The sequence below is a fragment of the Malaclemys terrapin genome, chromosome 4 (assembly GCF_027887155.1).
Source record: "Malaclemys terrapin pileata isolate rMalTer1 chromosome 4, rMalTer1.hap1, whole genome shotgun sequence".
Lineage (NCBI taxonomy): Eukaryota > Metazoa > Chordata > Testudines > Emydidae > Malaclemys > Malaclemys terrapin.
The window spans coordinates 3,451,327-3,468,404 of record NC_071508.1 but is presented as its reverse complement, the minus strand read 5'-3'; the positions used below and the strand labels follow the sequence as shown (position 1 = coordinate 3,468,404).

At 44.6% G+C, this 17,078-nt stretch overlaps 2 protein-coding genes across 2 annotated transcripts; one reads left to right on the top strand and one right to left on the bottom strand.

Moving 5' to 3' along the window:
• Window positions 1-4,003: 4,003 nt before the first annotated feature.
• LOC128835566 (olfactory receptor 1019-like) lies at window positions 4,004-4,942 on the bottom strand. Its single transcript, XM_054025105.1, has one exon. The coding sequence runs from the start codon at window positions 4,940-4,942 to the stop codon at window positions 4,004-4,006; it is 939 nt and encodes a 312-aa protein (XP_053881080.1).
• Window positions 4,943-15,470: 10,528 nt separating this feature from the next.
• LOC128835662 (olfactory receptor 151-like) lies at window positions 15,471-16,421 on the top strand. Its single transcript, XM_054025250.1, has one exon. It carries the CDS (start codon window positions 15,477-15,479, stop codon window positions 16,419-16,421), a length of 945 nt encoding a protein of 314 aa, XP_053881225.1. The 5' UTR covers window positions 15,471-15,476.
• The last annotated feature ends 657 nt before the right edge of the window (window positions 16,422-17,078 follow it).

Genomic DNA, 17,078 nt, shown 5'->3' with positions numbered 1-17,078 from the left:
ACCCATCCGGGCTAACAGCCATTAATGGACCTAAACTCCATGAATTTATCTATTTCTCTTTTAAACCTTGTTATAGTCCTAGGGTACGTCTTCACTATCCGTCGTATTGGCAGGTAGCAATCGATTTATCAGGGATCGATATATCGCATCTCGTTTAGACTCCAGAACTCCACTGGAGCGAGCGGCGGCAGCGGAGTCGATGGGGGAGCCGCGTCTGTCGATCCCGCGCCATGTGGACACCAGGTAAGTCAATCTAAGATACTCTGACTTCAGCTATGTGAGAAAAGTTGCATATCTTAGATCGATCCACCCCCCTCAGTGTAGACCAGCCCTTAGTCTTCACGACCTCCTTAGGCAAGGAGTTCCACAAGTTGAGTGTGCGCTGTGTGAAGAAGAACTTCCTTTTATTTGTTTTAAACCTGCTGCCCAATAATTTCATTGGGTGGCCCCTAGTTCTTAGACTATGGGAACAAGTAAATAACTTTTCTTTATTCACTTTCTCCACACCACTCATGATTTTATATACCTCTATCATATCCCCCCTTAGTCTCTTCTTTTCCAAGCTGAATAGTCCTAGCCTCTTTAATCTCTCCTCATATGGAACCCATGCCAAACCCCTAATCATTTTAGTTGCCCTTCTCTGAACCTTTTCTAATGCCAGTATATCATATCTTTTTTGAGATAAGGAGACCACATCTGTTCGCAGTATTCAAGATGTGGGTGTACCATGGATATAAGGGCAATAACATATTCTCTGTCTTATTGTCTCTCTCTTTTTTAATGACTCCTAACATCCTATTTGCTTTTTTGACTGCCACTCCACACTGCGTGGACGTCTTCCGAGAACTATCCACGATGACTCCAAGATCTCTTTCCTGATTAGTTGTAGCTAAATTAGCCCCCATCATATTGTATATATAGTTGGGGTTATTTTTTCCAATGTGCATTACTTTACGTTTATACACATTACATTTCATTTGCCAATTTGTTGCCGAATCTTTTTGAAATTCTTCACAGTCTGCTTTCGACTTCACTATCTTGAGCAATTTAGTATCATCTGCAAACTTTGCCGCCTCACTGTTTACCCCCTTATCCAGATCATTTATGAATAAGTTGAATAGGATTGGTCCTAGGACTGACCCTTGGGGAACACCACTAGTTACCCCTCTCCATTCTGAAAATTTACCATTGATTCCTACCCTTTGTTCCCTGTCTTTTAACCAGTTCTCAATCCATGAAAGGATCTTCCCTCTTATCCCATGACAAGTTACTTTATGTAAGAGCCTTTGGTGAGGGACCTTGTCAAGGGCATTCTGTAAATCTATGTCTACTGGATTCCCCTTGTCCACTTGTTTATTGACCCCTTCAAAGGACTCTAATAGATTAGTAAGACATGATTTCCCTTTACAGAAACCATGTTGACTTTTGCCCAACAATTTATCTTCTTCTATGTGTCTGATAATTTTATTCTCTACTATTGTTTCAACTAATTTGCCCAGTACTGATATTAGACTTACCGGTCTGTAATTGCCAGGATCACCTCTAGAGCCCTTTTTAAATATTAGCGTTACATTAGCTATCTTCCAGTCATTGGGTACAGAAGCCGATTTAAAGGACAGGTTACAAACCATAGTTAATAGTTCTGCAATTTCACATTTGAGTTCTTTCAGAACACTTGGGTGGTCTCGATGACTTGTTACTGTTAACTTTATCAATTAATTCCAAAACCTCCTCTAGTGACACTTCAGTCTGTGACAGTTCCTCATGTTTGTCACCTAGGAAGGACAGTTCAGGTTTGGGAATCTCCCTAAAATCCTCAGCTGTGAAGACTGAAACAAAGAATTTATTTAGTTTCTCCCCAATGACTTTATCATCTTTAAGTGCTCCTTTTGTATCTCGATCATCCAGGGGCCCCCCAAACGTCAGTGCCCTAGGTGACCGCCTAGATTGCCTAATGGGTTGCGCCAGCCCTGCTGATAACAAATTTATCAAGTTAATGCAATAGTCTCAACACCATGCCTGTGTTTGTCATTTTTGTCATGACGTATGTATGGACGAAACTCTCAGTAGGCGTAACTTACTTCTAATGATGATGCTTTGTTTGTATGTAATTTTGTCAGGTCATCCTTAGAAACCGGAGAAGGACAAACCCATACAAAGCTTTTAGCATAGATGACCAGGCCACTATCAGAGGTAAATTATATGTGGACCTCCATGAAACTGAAAGGACTGTTGGTGAGTAAGTAGAAGGTTGTACAAAATACATGGGCTAGTATTCTAGTATTGTATAAGGCTGAGATGAAATGCCCCAAAGTGGCTCACTGGGGCATGCCCTTAACTCTAGGTAAGACCCTGTAATGAAATCTTCTAAACATGACCAGAGTTCACCCAAATATTCACTGGTTTGAAATACTCAAATAGTCAAAAACTAGACGGCAAATAATAAGCACACACACCCCATTATTATTATGAAATATAAATGATTTTTCAGTCACTCATTATTAGAAGGCCCAGCTCATGCTTTAAAAACACTTAGTAAATAAATAAATAAATAAATAAATAAATAATGCCTATTGCAGGGGTCGGCAAGCTTTCAGAAGTGGTGTGCCGAGTCTTCATTTATTCACTCGAATTTAAGGTTTCGCGCGCCAGTCATACATTGTAACGTTTTTAGAATGTCTCTCTCTATAAGTCTATAATATATAACTAAACTATTGTTGTATGTAAAGTAAACAAGGTTTTTAAAATGTTTAAGAAGCTTCATTTAAAATTAAATTGAAATGCAGATCTTATCAGTTTAGTGCAGTGGTTCTTAACCTGGGGTGCACGCACCCCCTGGGGGTGTGAGATGCCCTTTCTGGGGGTGCGAGACATGCGAGATTTTTTTAGAAGGTAAATCATAGAAAACACAAATTAAGCACAGGCACATAAGTACAAATACTTTGTTTCATCAAACCTATTTATTAACATTACACGTTTTAACAATTACTGTAATATACAAAAAGTTTTTAAGCTAATTGTAGTGTAACTTTTGATAAGGGCTGCAGAGCGCTGGGACCAGGCCAGGAGCAGAGCCCTGGGCTGGATGCTGGTACCCCAGACTGGCAGGAGGGCTGAGCAGGGCCGGAGGCCTAGACCCCGGCTGGCAGGGGGCAGGGCGGCTGGTATCCCAGGCCAGCAGCAGGCTGAGGGGGGCTGATGGCCAGTACCCCGGCTGCCAAGGGGCTGGCGGCTGGAACCCCAGACGAGCAGCAGGCTGAACGGAGCCGGTGGACAGAACCCAAGACCAGCGGCGGGCTGAAGGGCTCAGCCCATTGTCGGTCTGGAGTTCCGTCTGATGTCTCCTGCCAGCTGGGGTCCCGGCCACCAGCCCCTCTCAGCCACTGCCGGCTGGGGGTTCCGCAGGCTGAGCGGGGCTGGTGGCTGGGACCCCGGCTGGCAGCAGCGTGCCACTAAAAATCTGTTTGCGTGCCACCTTTGGCATGCGTGCCACAGGTTGCCGACCCCAGCCTATTGCTTACATCAGTAGCTCTCCAAGCAGTTTACTGTCTTTTTTACTTTAACATTGCTCCCCTTTCAGCACTCCAGAAGACCGGGCAGTGCCACCATCCCCGTTGTAAGGATGGAGAACTGAGGCACAGAGACGCTAAGCGATTTGCCCAAGGTCACACAGGAAGCCCATTGTGGACCAAGATATTGAACCCAGGTTTTCTATGTCTTCGGCCAGTGCCTGAACCACGGGACCAGCTTGCCTTTCATTTGAAGATGGAAATGCTGCCTTAGCACATAATGGTTCCTAACTGGGAGCTGAGCAGCTCTAAGAACCTGGCTACTTGATGAGTTGCCAAATAGTAGCTGTTTGGTGCAGATCTCCTTGAAAAACCTGCCCCTTAGTTGTTTTTGGTGCAAGATGAACAGGGTTGGTTAGCCACAAAAAAACAAGAAAATGATGTAAAGAATTCACTCCCGTTTACCATTAAAAACCCATTCCCAACATTTAAATTCAGTGAGAATCAATATTTCTGTGTAACATCCTCGTAAAGGCCTTTTTCACCTCCGTGTTCCTCAGGCTGTAGATCAGGGGGTTCAACATGGGAATCACCAGGGTATAAAACAAAGAAATGATTTTGTCCTGATCCATGAGGTACTTTGAACTGGGCCGTAAATACATGAAACATCCTGTTCCGTAGAAGATGGTGACCGTCATCAGGTGGGAGGCGCAGGTGGAGAAAGCTTTGCGTTGGGCATTGGCAGAGTTGATCCTTAGGATAGCAACTGCAATATATATGTAGGAGATAAGGATGATCAAGATAGTAGGTGTTACCACCACAGTGGAACAGGTGAAATGAACAATGTCTGTGATGTGGGTGTCAGAGCAGGACAGTTTCAGGATTGGGGGCACATCACAGAAGAAATGGTTGATGATGTTTGAGTCGCAAAAGGACAAACTGAATATAAATATAGTTTGAACAATTGCATTCATGCAGCTCACTATGTATGACCCCAGCACCAGCAGCACACAAAACCGCTTGGACATGATGATGGTGTAGAGCAATGGGTTGCAGATGGCCATGAAGCGATCATATGCCATGACACCCAAGAGGTAATATTCACAGGACAATGCGATGCATAGGAAGAAGAATTGCAGAGCACATCCAGTAAACAAAATGACTTTTCTTGCTGATACTAAAGTAATCAGTATGCTGGAAGTGATAATGGTAGTGTAACCAACATCTAAGAGGGCCAGGTTGCTGATGAAAAAGTACATGGGGGTGTGAAGCTGGGAGTCAGTTCTGATTAAGGTGACCAAGGTGAGATTCCCCACTAGTATCAGCATGTAGATCAACAGAAACATCACAAGGAGGATGACCTGCACCTTCGGGTTTTGTGTGAATCCCAACAAGACGAACTCAGTCACTGCTGTGTAATTCCTCTCCGCCATTTATCCCAGATGCACTCTCCGCTGCAGGTGAGAAAGTGAGGAGTACACTGAAAAAGGAGACAAATGAGGGCTGTCAGAAACATACAGCTAAGGGTAGCATAAAATCCCTCCTTTACCTGTAAGGGGTTAAGCAGCTCAAATAACCTGGTTGGTACCTGACCCAAAGGGCCAATAAGGGAAAGAGATCCTTTCAAATCGGTGGGGGGAAATTTTGTTGGTGGTCTCTTTGTTGTTCTCTCTTGGACAGAGAGCGACCAGGGCTGGAAAAACCATCTCCTAAAACCCTACCTAAAATAAGCATCCAAGATTACAAAAACTGTAAGCAATAGCAAGGAAATGCATTACCTTATCTTTTGTTTTAGCTTGTGAATTTTCCCTATGCTAAGAAGGAATATTATTCTTGTTTTTTATAACTGAAGTTTTGCCTAGAGGGGAATCCTCTGTGTTTTAAATCTTATTACCCTGTAAAATTACATTTGATCGTGATTTTACAGAGGTGCTTCTTTTACTTTTTTTCTTTATAATAAAGTTTTGCTTTAGGAACCTGATTGGATTTTAGTGTCCTAAAAACCCAACGGTCAGGCCTGTGCTCAACTTGTTTACCTATTTGGTTGGTATATTATTCTCAAGACTCCCCAGGAAAGGGGGAGAAGGGTCTTGGGGGGACATTTTGGGGAAACAGGAACTCCAAGCGGTCCTTTTCCTGAATCTTTGTCTAGCTCACTTGGTGGTGGCAACAATACTGGTCAAGGAGAAGGAAGAATTTGTGCCTTGGGGAAGTTTTTTAACCAAAGCTGATAGATAGATAGAAATAAGCTTAGGGGGTCTTTCATGCGGGTCCCCACGTCTGTTCCCCAGAGTTCAGAGTGGGGAGGGAACCCTGACAAGGGCTGTATACAAACACCTCAAACTCTGTCACTTTCAACAAAGCATAAATTCTAGGCAGTGGATCCATCTCCGGATTCCAGAAGCCTCCAACCCACCATGAAGATCTGTTTCCCTCTACGCTCTGAACTACATGGAGTGTTCAGAGTCCAGCAGTGGCTTCAAGCTAGGTTTTCTAGCTCAGGGAGTGGTGGCTCATGCTCTTGAAGCCACAGGGACAAGTTCAATCTTTGCTGCTGACAACCCACCCACCTGCACAATGTCATTTCCAGGGTCAGATTCTGATCCAATCACCCACATCAGTTACTGCAACCACGGAGCAATGAGACGTTTTGCATGGCAAAGTACTACTTGGTGTGTGAACGTCTCTGAGGCATGGGTGCTTTTGCACTTTCTGTTATGGAGCCAGCCTAGTTGTTTCATTAGCAATAAGGGATGTGGGCAAGCAGGGAGTGGCAGGAAAGAGACCTTTATTCAGCAGCCTGAGGCTATCCAGCGTTCTAGGCAAAGCCTCTAGCATTTGTGCACAAGGAGCCTGACCCCTCTTCGCACTCCTGAGCTCCTGACGTCACAATGAAGTAGGTCCCTCCAGAAAACTGACCCTCTTTCTCTGGTTCCACTCCTCACATTACCACGGTGACTCAGCTATTAAAGCTGCACGGCCGTGTTCATCACAAGCCCAGTTTTACAGCCCTGCCTTTCTGAAGAAGAAACCAAAAAAATTTCCTTCACTCAGAGCACCCGATCCGATACCTTTTCTCACTTGGGCAGCAAACTTACCCCAGCCGGGCGGTGGTGCTATTCACATCAACGGGAGCAATGGTGGGATATGATTCTATTCGGCATGTCTGTGGGGATGATCACCTGGCCCGCTGTGTTTAAGGGACTCAGGCAGTGCAGCTCCAAGCATCATGGCATCTACCTTTTAGGTACCTAAACAAAAACAAGCACAACACTGCAATCCAGAAAGCCGAGTTAGGTACCTCCCTGTAGAATCACAGAACCATAGCGGTCGAAGGGACCGCTAGGGTCATTGAGTCTCACTCCCTGCCACGAGGCAGGATTTGTTGTGCCTAAACCATCCATCTGGCTCTCTAGCCTCCTTTTGAATACCTCCAGTGAAGGCGCTTCTACAATCTCCCTGTACGATGAACGGGGACAGATCGGCACCTTCAAATGCATTCCACAACAGCCAGCCTGATGCCAGGTGGGGAGTCCCCTAAGCTTGCCAATGGGACCCACTGATTTGCTAAGCACTGCCCGTGCCTCACAGATAGGCACCTCCCTTCCACCTGGATGTATGTGACACTCTCTCCTAGCAATCCACGCACAGGTACCCCTCTCCTGGCTTAGTAGCAGTTTCTTGAGGGAATGAAAACGAATCAAAGAATATCTAGTCCAACCCCCTGCTCAAAGCAGGACCAATCCCCAACTAAATCATCCCAGCCAGGGCTTTGTCAAGCCTGGCCTTAAAAACCTCTAAGGAAGGAGATTCCACCACCTCCTGAGGTAACCCGTTCCAGTGCTTCCCTTATACATTAAAGGATCACAGGAAAATAAAAACCCTACATTGTTCAAAAGCCAGTTCTTCTTCAGAGCTCTAGTTATTGAACTTGGTTTTCAAAGCCCTAGTGTTTGGACAGTGGATACCACTCCCCACACACATTCCTCTATCACTGCTCTGACGCCCAACCCTCCACCTCATCCATTGCTGTGACCATCCCCCAAAAGACCTGGCTGCTCCAAGCTTTCCCTCCCACCACACGCACACACACACACGTGCAATTCAGCTCTCCTCTCCACCTTCCTCCTTGTCATACGTAGACAATACACATGTTTAGAAATCTGCCAAAGCCAGGATTCAAAAATCACTGAGCAAGGTGGGCCCTGGGATCCAGTCATCTTGAGCCACCTGGTTGTTCTGAGGCCAGGCTGCCTGGAAACCCTTTCAGCCCTCCCCCTGCACATGCAAGTTTACCTTGAATAATGTTTGAAATGCTCCTTACCTCAGAGGGGCAGTGGGTGCTAGACACTAGCTGGGATCAACCCCAAGAAGGTGAGAATAGTCTGGGGAGAACCAGAGCCCTAGTGTGCCCAGGGCTTTCACAAAATAACATGATGAGAACTGTACAATTCTGATATCCCGTGACTTTTCAAGGTGCTTTTCCCTTGCATGAGTGACTCCAAATTTAATCCATTAACCCTAACTTGGACCTCCACGAGGATCAGCTGATTTCAAGACAGTCTGAGTAAGGCTGTGGATTTTAGAGCCAATGATAAGTGAGTCTCAACCTTTTCTATAGCAGAGCTACTGCTCTGCTCTAACGAGCCAGATCGTCAGCACATGTAAATGGAAAATTGGCTTTAGTGGAGTTAGGCAACTGACACCAGCTGAGGATGCAGCCTTCTTAGAAAAGTCAGGACCTCTGGAGTCAATAAATCTGATCTCCATGAGATTTGGCTCTGAATCAGAATTAGTTCAAATTGCCAGAACCAAAAGAGAATATTTATTCCACTTTCATCAAAACCAGAGCAATTAAACCTACCGTCAGGAGGGGGCCATCTGTTACTCTTGACTGCAAAGTGGATTGTGTTTGGAAGCCATGTTTATAGACGTTTTTCAGTGGCATTTGGGGATGGAATCCTTGGAGAGCCCCAGAGTTCTGCAGTTCAGGGTAGACACAGATGGGATCATTAAAACTTCACATCCCCTAGGGATAACCACACAAAGATGTGTTGTGTCCAGTTATTGCTCCAACTTCGGGGTGTTTTCTTTCTTCCCCTTTTCTTTGTTTCAAAGAGAACTGGCCCATTCCTCCCCTCCCATCCCCCAAATCCTGATCAGATGCTCATGAGGTAACTCACCTCAGAATGTGCAAAAAGTGACATATATTGGAAAATAGATTCATAACTGGTTCCTTTAATTAGAGCCCTGCAAATCCACAGATATCTGTTTTATAACTGCGGACCATTTCTGTGGATCAGGGACCTGATGCAGACACAAACTTTGTATCTAGAGCCCTGCAAATCTGTGGATATTCACTTTATAGCCACAGATAATTTTTTTGCGGATTGCAGATCAGATGCAGTTACAAATTTTGTATCCACGCAGGGCTCTGGTTTTAGATCCTTGAAAGATACAGCCACATTAAAAATGGCTGAAAATGTCACTCAGGCACTTATGACGTCAGCCCAGGTGTTTAAATATGGGCACTCAACGTTAAAGCTCTTTTAAAAAAAAATTTGAGCACTACCGTCTATGTCTCACTTCCTCACTATGTAAAATGCAAATAATACTTTCCCCGGAACTTGTACTGGTCATTCCCTTAGGCACTTCTGAATATCTCACCCTGACAAAATGGCTTTTCCAGAAGTGCTTTCTCTTTGAACCATGTCAGCTCCCATCTAGGGATTTTCTCATTCAGACTGCCAGCTAAGCATCCATGTCCACCCTCTGACAAAGAGAAGCTAGGGACACCATCCCTTACCCATCCTGGCTAATAGCCATTAATGGACTTTACCTCCATGAATTTATCCAGTTCTCTCTTAAACCCTGTTATAGTCCTAGCCTTCACAGCCTCCTCAGGCAAGGAGTTCTGCAGGTGATTGTGTGCTGTGTGAAGAAGAACTTCCTTTTGTTTTAAACTTGCTGCCCATTAATTTCATTTGGTGGCCCCTAGTTCTTATATTATTGGAACAAGAAAATAACGTTTCCTTATTCACTTTCTCCACACCACTCATGATTTTACATACCTCTATCATATCCCCCCTTAGTCTCTTCTTTTCCAAGCTGAAAAGTCCTAGCCTCTTTAATCTCTCCTCACATGGGACCTGTTCCAAACCCCTAATCATTTTAGTTGCCCTTCTCTGAACCTTTTCTAATGCCAGTATATCTTTTTTGAGATGAGGAGACCACATCTGTACTCAGTATTCAAGATGTGGGTACCATGGATTTATATAAGGGCAATAAAATATACTCCGTCTTATTCTCTATCCTTTTTTGAAAGATTCCTAACATCCTGTTGGCTTTTTTGACTGCTGCTGCACACTGCAAGGACGTCTTCAGAGAACTATCCACAATGACTCCAAGATCTCTTTCCTGATTAGTTGTAGCTAAATTAGCCCCCATCATATTGTGTGTATAGTTGGGGTTATTTTTTGCAATGTGCATTACTTTACATTCATCCACATTCAATTTCATATGCCAATTTGTTGCCCAATCACTTAGTTTTGTGAGATCTTTTTGAAGTTCTTCACAGTCTTAACTATCTTGAGCGGTTTAGTATCATCTGCAAACTTTGCCCCTTTTTCCAGATCATTTATGAATAAGTTGAATAGGATTGGTCCTAGGACTGACCCTTGGGGAACACCACTCGTTACCCCTCTCCATTCTGAAAATTCACCATTTATTCATACCCTTTGTTCCCTATCTTTTAACCAATTCTCAATCCATGAAAGGATCTTCCCTCTTATCCCATGACAACTTAAAGTCTACCTAGAGCCTGGATCCCTCTCCCCTTTCCATCTCCTCCATCCACCCCAGAGGCCTCAGAGGGATCTACGGTTGGGGGGGAGGTGATGAACTGTAACTTGGCTGCTGGGCCTCCAGGCTGCCCAGAAAACCCATCCCAAAACTCAGAGATGGTTTGGCAGCAGCCTGACCACTAGGTCTGCTAGCCCTCAACAAAGCCCCCATGCAGAATCTATGAAGGGTTAAGTCGTCCCCCCCCACACACACACACTCTTCCTGGGGAAGATGTTTTCTTGAAAGTTGAGTTGCTGGTCTCAGTTGTGCTCAGCTATGAGATTTAGATACCCTCAAGCTTCTTTGATAATCCCAGAAATTCCTAATGTTCAGGTATTTATATCCCCACCCCATCCACCCAAGAAACCATAGTGTGATAACTGGCTCTGGCTGGGACCCTGGTAGGCAGCCTGGGCACTGATGCCGAAGAGTGAGAGATGAACTCCCCCTCGTTCCCTCGCCTGACGATCCCGTTACCAAGAAATCTGCTGTCTGCAGAGGCAGCGGCTATTTTGCAAGGCAGAGGTGATGCATCATGTGACTGAGGACAAAGACATGCACACACTGTGCTTTTGCCTGAGGACTTACATTTGTTCTTTCTTGTTCTGTTGTTTTCCTTAATCTAACATAAAAGTCATTTCGATATTTGGTTCCTCTATGTCTATGTTAAATATATATTCCCTATGAATATAAATGAACTTGTTCCAACCCCCCCCCTAATCCAGAACAAACTATTTTTCCCACCATACACCCCAGCTCTTCTTCAAGTCCCACATTCAGACATGAGTTGGTTTAAGATTCTGAAACACTCACATATATTTTTATGCCTTAGGCTATGTCTATATTACATGGCTTTTAGTGACACGGCCGGGTTGCTAAAAGTTGGGTGGTGTGAACGCTGTTGGTCGGCACTTTTGTCAACAAAATTCTTCTACCCCCAACGAGTGGGGTTTGCATTGTTGACAGGAGAGCACTCCTGCCGACAATGCGATGGTTCACACAGGCACTTCTCACGGCAAACTTTTGTCTTTCAGGGGAGGGTACCTGCTAAGTACCTGCGAACAACAGAAGTTTTGTCTTTCAATTGCCAGTGTAGACCTGGCCTTAGTGTTTTCAGTGTCCAACTGAGACCAGGAGTAGAGGGGCTGGGACTCTCATGAGAAAGTGGGTGTTTGCCACCCACGTTTTGCTCATTGCCAGCCCAGTGTTATAGATTCCAGAGGTTCACAGAAAAGCTTTGGATGCTTAAATGAAACAGACATACGTTCTGAGAGCCAGAGCCTGGCCTGGCTTTATGGGGATCATTCGCAGATAAGGAGTAGTAGGACCCCACAAACTTAACTCTACGTAGGGGACACTATGGGGAAAGTGAAGGCTGCACAGCTGACACACGGGTGGGTAGAAAGTTTGCAGAGATCAATGTCTCAATGAACCAGCATAGATGAGGGTAGCGATCTGCTGTGGCACCCGAGTCACAATTCAATCCCTGACCCCCTCCTGGGGTGGAATAGTTAAGCACTGCCCCTTACACAGAGCGGGTGACCAAAGCACAGTGTAGCCCTGAACCTTTAGATAATTCCCAAGCTCTTGAGTCATCCAATCTGCCCAACACCTAGCACTGAAAAGTCTCCATATTCCATTCCCAGTGCTTTGAATCATTCGGTCTCAGTGATCTATGGACACGCTGGGACCAATTACTGACATGCCCCACGGTGGCCTCGCACGGTGTTATACAAATCACTTCTCCACGAATATACTTGGCCCCAGCAACATGAAGATAGCTGAAGCTCCTTTGTCTATCCGACGGTCCGAACTTGGAGAGATTTAAGGTCCCAACGGCCTGTAAGAGAATATAAATCAGCCCCCTTCCCTTCCTCTAGAGAGGAATCTCTTGGAGTCATCACAAATTATTAATCCTTACGCAGGTAGGTTTGCTTTGTCTGTGTAGCACTAGCGGGGGGAAAAAAAAGAGTTAAAACCTATTGTGAGCAGCAAGAAAAATCTAATGATCCACTGGAAAATCAGTTTGAAGGTATAATTTCGACCTAAAACTTCCTAACTGATCGGAGAGCTACTTATGTAGGAAACGGCCCCTTCAGCTGAAGCTGCTACATTCAGAATCTAAGGAGCAGCCCTGGGCAAGGACCCACCAGCAGCACACAGCAGGTGAATCGTTGTGTTGCTAGGATGTACCCTGAGCTTGGGCTGTGTCTGGGGAGAGCGATGGTGCTGCAGATAACAGCAAAATGTTTTTGATTAATTTCATGTGCTGTCGGTATTAACTGTCCTCCCAAACTCTGAGTCCTTTCTCCTCTCGCCCCCTTGTAAGAGGCCTCCTCATGGGATCCCAATGGGTAGTGTATAAATCCCAGTTCACCTTCTGAGCTTTACTGGTTCTGCAACGGCCCTGCATTGGGTAGAGATTAATAATTCCTATGAGATTTCCAGGAGGAAGCACCAGAATTGACCACAAGGATCATTCACAGCAAAGCAACAGCGTTAGCCCTGGCAACACAATACGGGGAGTGTAAGGGTCACAGAAATCAGCTTCCAAAGGACTTATTCTGAAGTTACTAGACTTGGCCAAGAGGGAAATGTGACCTAAAAATCTCTTGATACCAACTAGCAGAGGGCACATAGATACACAAGGAAACCTCTGGGTCTGATATCAACACACTAGTCCACCAGATTTTATCATGTAAGCTCTCTAATGAAAGCCTGTGCCCCACTGGTCATAATCATTGCGAGTTGTATGTATGTATGTAAAATATGTGAAGACTTATGTTTGTATACCAAAAAAATAGGGTCTCTGGGTTTGTGAGTTAACACAGGTCACTAAAAAGTAATCCACGTATTCCTGTGATGCTTATCTCACTGTAACTGGTCATGTGCAAATTAATTACAGTATGGACACTATTTGCAGTCTGAGCAAAAGGCTAATCAATAGATGACGGAAGCTGCAGGAAAAAACAACAGGGGTAACCTGTGTAAGGGTAAGGATCTTTGAAACCACTTCTGGGATGCAGATTAACCCCCAATTATTCCTTCAACCTGTGAGGACAAGCTGCTAGCGGGCTTGGTTTTAGGAGAAGGGATCTCAGCCAAACTGGTTGAAAATGCTGGGCTAAGCTATCTTGTGGGTAATAGGGGGAACACCTTGAGAGACAAGGCAGGTGAGATAACGTCTTTTATTGGACCAACTTCTGTTGGTGAAAGAGACAAGCTTTTGAGTTCTTCTTCAGATCTAGGAAAGCAACTTAGAGTGTCACAGCTAAACACAAGGTGGAACAGCTTGTTTAGCATAAGGAGTTAACACATATTGTAAGAGACCATTCAAGGTGAAGTGGCTTGTTAACACCTCTGCAAAAAGTACAAAACCGGGATTAGTGGGTTACAGGTCATTGTAATAACCCATAAATCCAGAGTCTTTATTAAAACCATGATGTTTAGTGTCTAGCAAAGTTATGGATTCAAGCTCCGAGGCCTGTCTTTTGACATTGTTGTGCCTTGTTACTTAAGTTTAGGCTCTAGGAAGCATGTTATGATTTTGTTTTATAAGTAACTGGTTCCAATTATCTTACTTTCTATCACTTGAATCTCTGTTCTTTGATAATCAATTTATTCTTGTTTTCTATATATCTAAGTGCTGTGTGTTAAGTAGTGTGGCGATCCTAAGGTGTGTCTTGCAAGCAGCTGTGTACAATTTCTTTGGGAGTAGCGAGGCTGAGAGCTCTGGGCGTGTTCAGTGGAACAGGGGCTGAGTACACCAGAGGGACACTCAGAAGATTTGGGGGGTTAGTGTTTGCCTATGGGTAACCTGCACAGAGAAAGCGAGGCCTGGAAGGCAGTGCTTGTCTTGCCACAGGCTGGTGAATTCAGGTCTAGAGCCAGTGCAGACAAGACTTCCTCATGCTAAGGGTAGGTGGTGCTGAGGCACCTCACAGCCCTGGATACTCCTGGAAAGTATCACAGGAGAATTTAACGTTTAAAGAAGTTGGTCTTTAATCTCTTTTGTGATTAAAATACCTGAGTAGATTCTAATCCCCTGCTTACTCTAGGGTCAGAGCATCTGACAAATTAACAACCTCGCCTACATCTGGTCACCCTTACCTGGTGATCAGGCAAACTGTGTACCTTTCCCATTGTTCTGAATAATTTATTCACCCAAAAATGCAGTTTTGCATCACCCAAAGCTGCTGGCAGACTTGTGTCAAATTCAGCAAATAGTTTCAGGGTGGAAAAAAATAAAAAGGTGAAATATTTCATTTTGACATTTTTGAAACAATGTGTTTCAAGGTTGTGTTTGGAAATGACGTTTTATTTAAAAAAAATGTGTTAGATGTAACTTTTAAAAAAAGAACATAAGAACATAAGAATGGCCATACTGGGTCAGACTAAATGTCCATCCAGCCCAGTATCCTGTCTGTTGACAGTGGCCAATGCCAGGTGCCCCAGAGGGAGTGAACCTAACTGGTAATGATCAAGTGATCTCTCTCCTGCTATCCATCTCCACCCTCTGACAAACAGAGGCTAGGGACACCATTCCTTACCCATCCTGGCTAATAGCCATTAATGGACATAACCTCCATGAATTTATCTAGTTCTCTTTTAAACCCTGTTACAGTCCTAGCCTTCACAACTTCCTAAAGCAAGGAGTTCCACAGATTCCAAGGGAGCAAAGGGTAAAAACCTGACAAGTAAATGATTTTTTGGGGGGGAGGAGGGAACAAGTTGCTGTTATTTTGGGATTTTTCAGGTCAGCCACCAAACCAAACCAAAAAAAAAAAAAAAAAAATCACCCACCTCTAATGTAAACTCCCTTGATTTCTGCTGTGGGGGGAAAGGTTTTTCAACTGAGCCAACAGTGAACATCACCCTCTGGCAATCAAGTCAGCACTATGCTACAGTTTTTTGCCAATAGTTGCTCTTTACAGATTGTCCACATTGAAAGAGAAAGAATGAGATACACACACATGGGTAAAAATATTCTTACTTTCAGCGAACAAGGGTCTCAAATGGACAAAAATGCTGTCATTGGTCATACGGAATTCCGGGGCCTCACACTTTTTTATTTATACAGAAATTCCCTCTGTGCATGTCTGTCCTCAAAGCCTGTGTGAAGCAATGACCCGGGGAAATGACACCACCGTGACTGAATTCATCCTTGCAGGATTCACTGACCATCCAGAACGGCAGGTTGTTCTCTTCCTCCTATTTCTGGTGATCTATGTTCTCACCTTGCTGGGGAATTTGGGGATGATTGGCCTAATCTGGAGGGACTCCCGATTTCACACACCCATGTATCTCTGGCTCAGCAACTTGTCACTTGTTGATCTTGGCTATTCCTCATCCATCACCCCCAGGGTGCTGGTGAACTTCTCAAGGGAGAGTAAGGCCATTTCTTACGTTGGATGTGCTACACAGCTGTATTTTTTTTTTGTCTTTGTCACCTCTGAGTCTTTCCTCCTTGCGGTGATGGCCTATGACCGTTATGTGGCCATCTGTAATCCACTCCTCTATAGGCTCATCATATCCAAGAGGTCCTGCATCTGGCTCTTGGCTAGCTCCTACATGGCTGGAGTTGCAAATGCAACTATGTTTACCAGCTGCACCTTTCAGCTGTCCTTCTGTGGGCCCAATGTAATCGATCACTACTTTTGTGATGTCCTTCCGCTCATGCGGCTCTCCTGCACCGACACTCACACCAATGAAATGCTGCTTTCTATCTTTGCTGGTTCCATACAATTGACTACCATACTAATCATCCTCTTCTCTTATCTGTATATTACCGCTGCCATACTCAGGATCCACTCCTCTGAGGGCAGGCGCAAAGCCTTCTCCACCTGTTCCTCCCACCTGACAGCTGTGGCTATATTCTATGGGACGACGTTCTTTACCTACTTACGACCCAGTTCCACCTCCTCACTGGAGCAGGACCAGGTGATCTCTGTGTTCTACACGATGGTGATCCCCATGCTGAACCCCCTCATCTACAGCCTGAGGAACAAGGAGGTGAAGGACGCCCTGGGGAGAATGTTAGAGAGAAGAAAGTTCTCTCAGCAGCTTTGATGAATAATTTGATCATGTTTTGCATTCCCTTCCACTCTATGTAATTTTATCATGAAAATCAAAACTCTAATGTGTTCAAGTTTTAAAAATAATGTTTTAGAGAGGTGGCATGGTTCAACAGATAAGACACTCAGGAGATCTGGTGTGACAGATATTGCAACCCTGGGCAGTATCTTTGGGACCATTATATTAAATTTCATTATATGAATGGTTTATGTGTTACTGTTTTCTACTCCAGGGGGGAGGGTTCCCACAACTCCTATGGGAACTAAAACCTGAGTGTGTGTGTGTGGGGGGGCGGGGCTGGTGATTAAGGCAAGTCCCTAAGAGTAAACTCCAGAGAAATTACAAGGGGAGTGGAGTCTGTCTCATTTAGGGCCATTGAACTTGTAACTCCTCTGTATGGTCCAGCAAGGACACCTGCTTTTAGGTTTCCAGTTCTGCAGCTGTCACCTCTCTTGGGTGGAGATGCACATCTCTCTCCCTCTTGACTGGGGTTTTCTGAGGCTCCAAAGTTCCCTACCTACACTGTGAATTCCCCAGCAAGCCAGACTGCCTAAGCCAACCTGCTTTATTTTTCTTCTTAGAGATAGAAAACAGTGTAATTGCCACAGTTATAAATTATCACACCATTCTGTCTAAGCAAGAAAATTCATT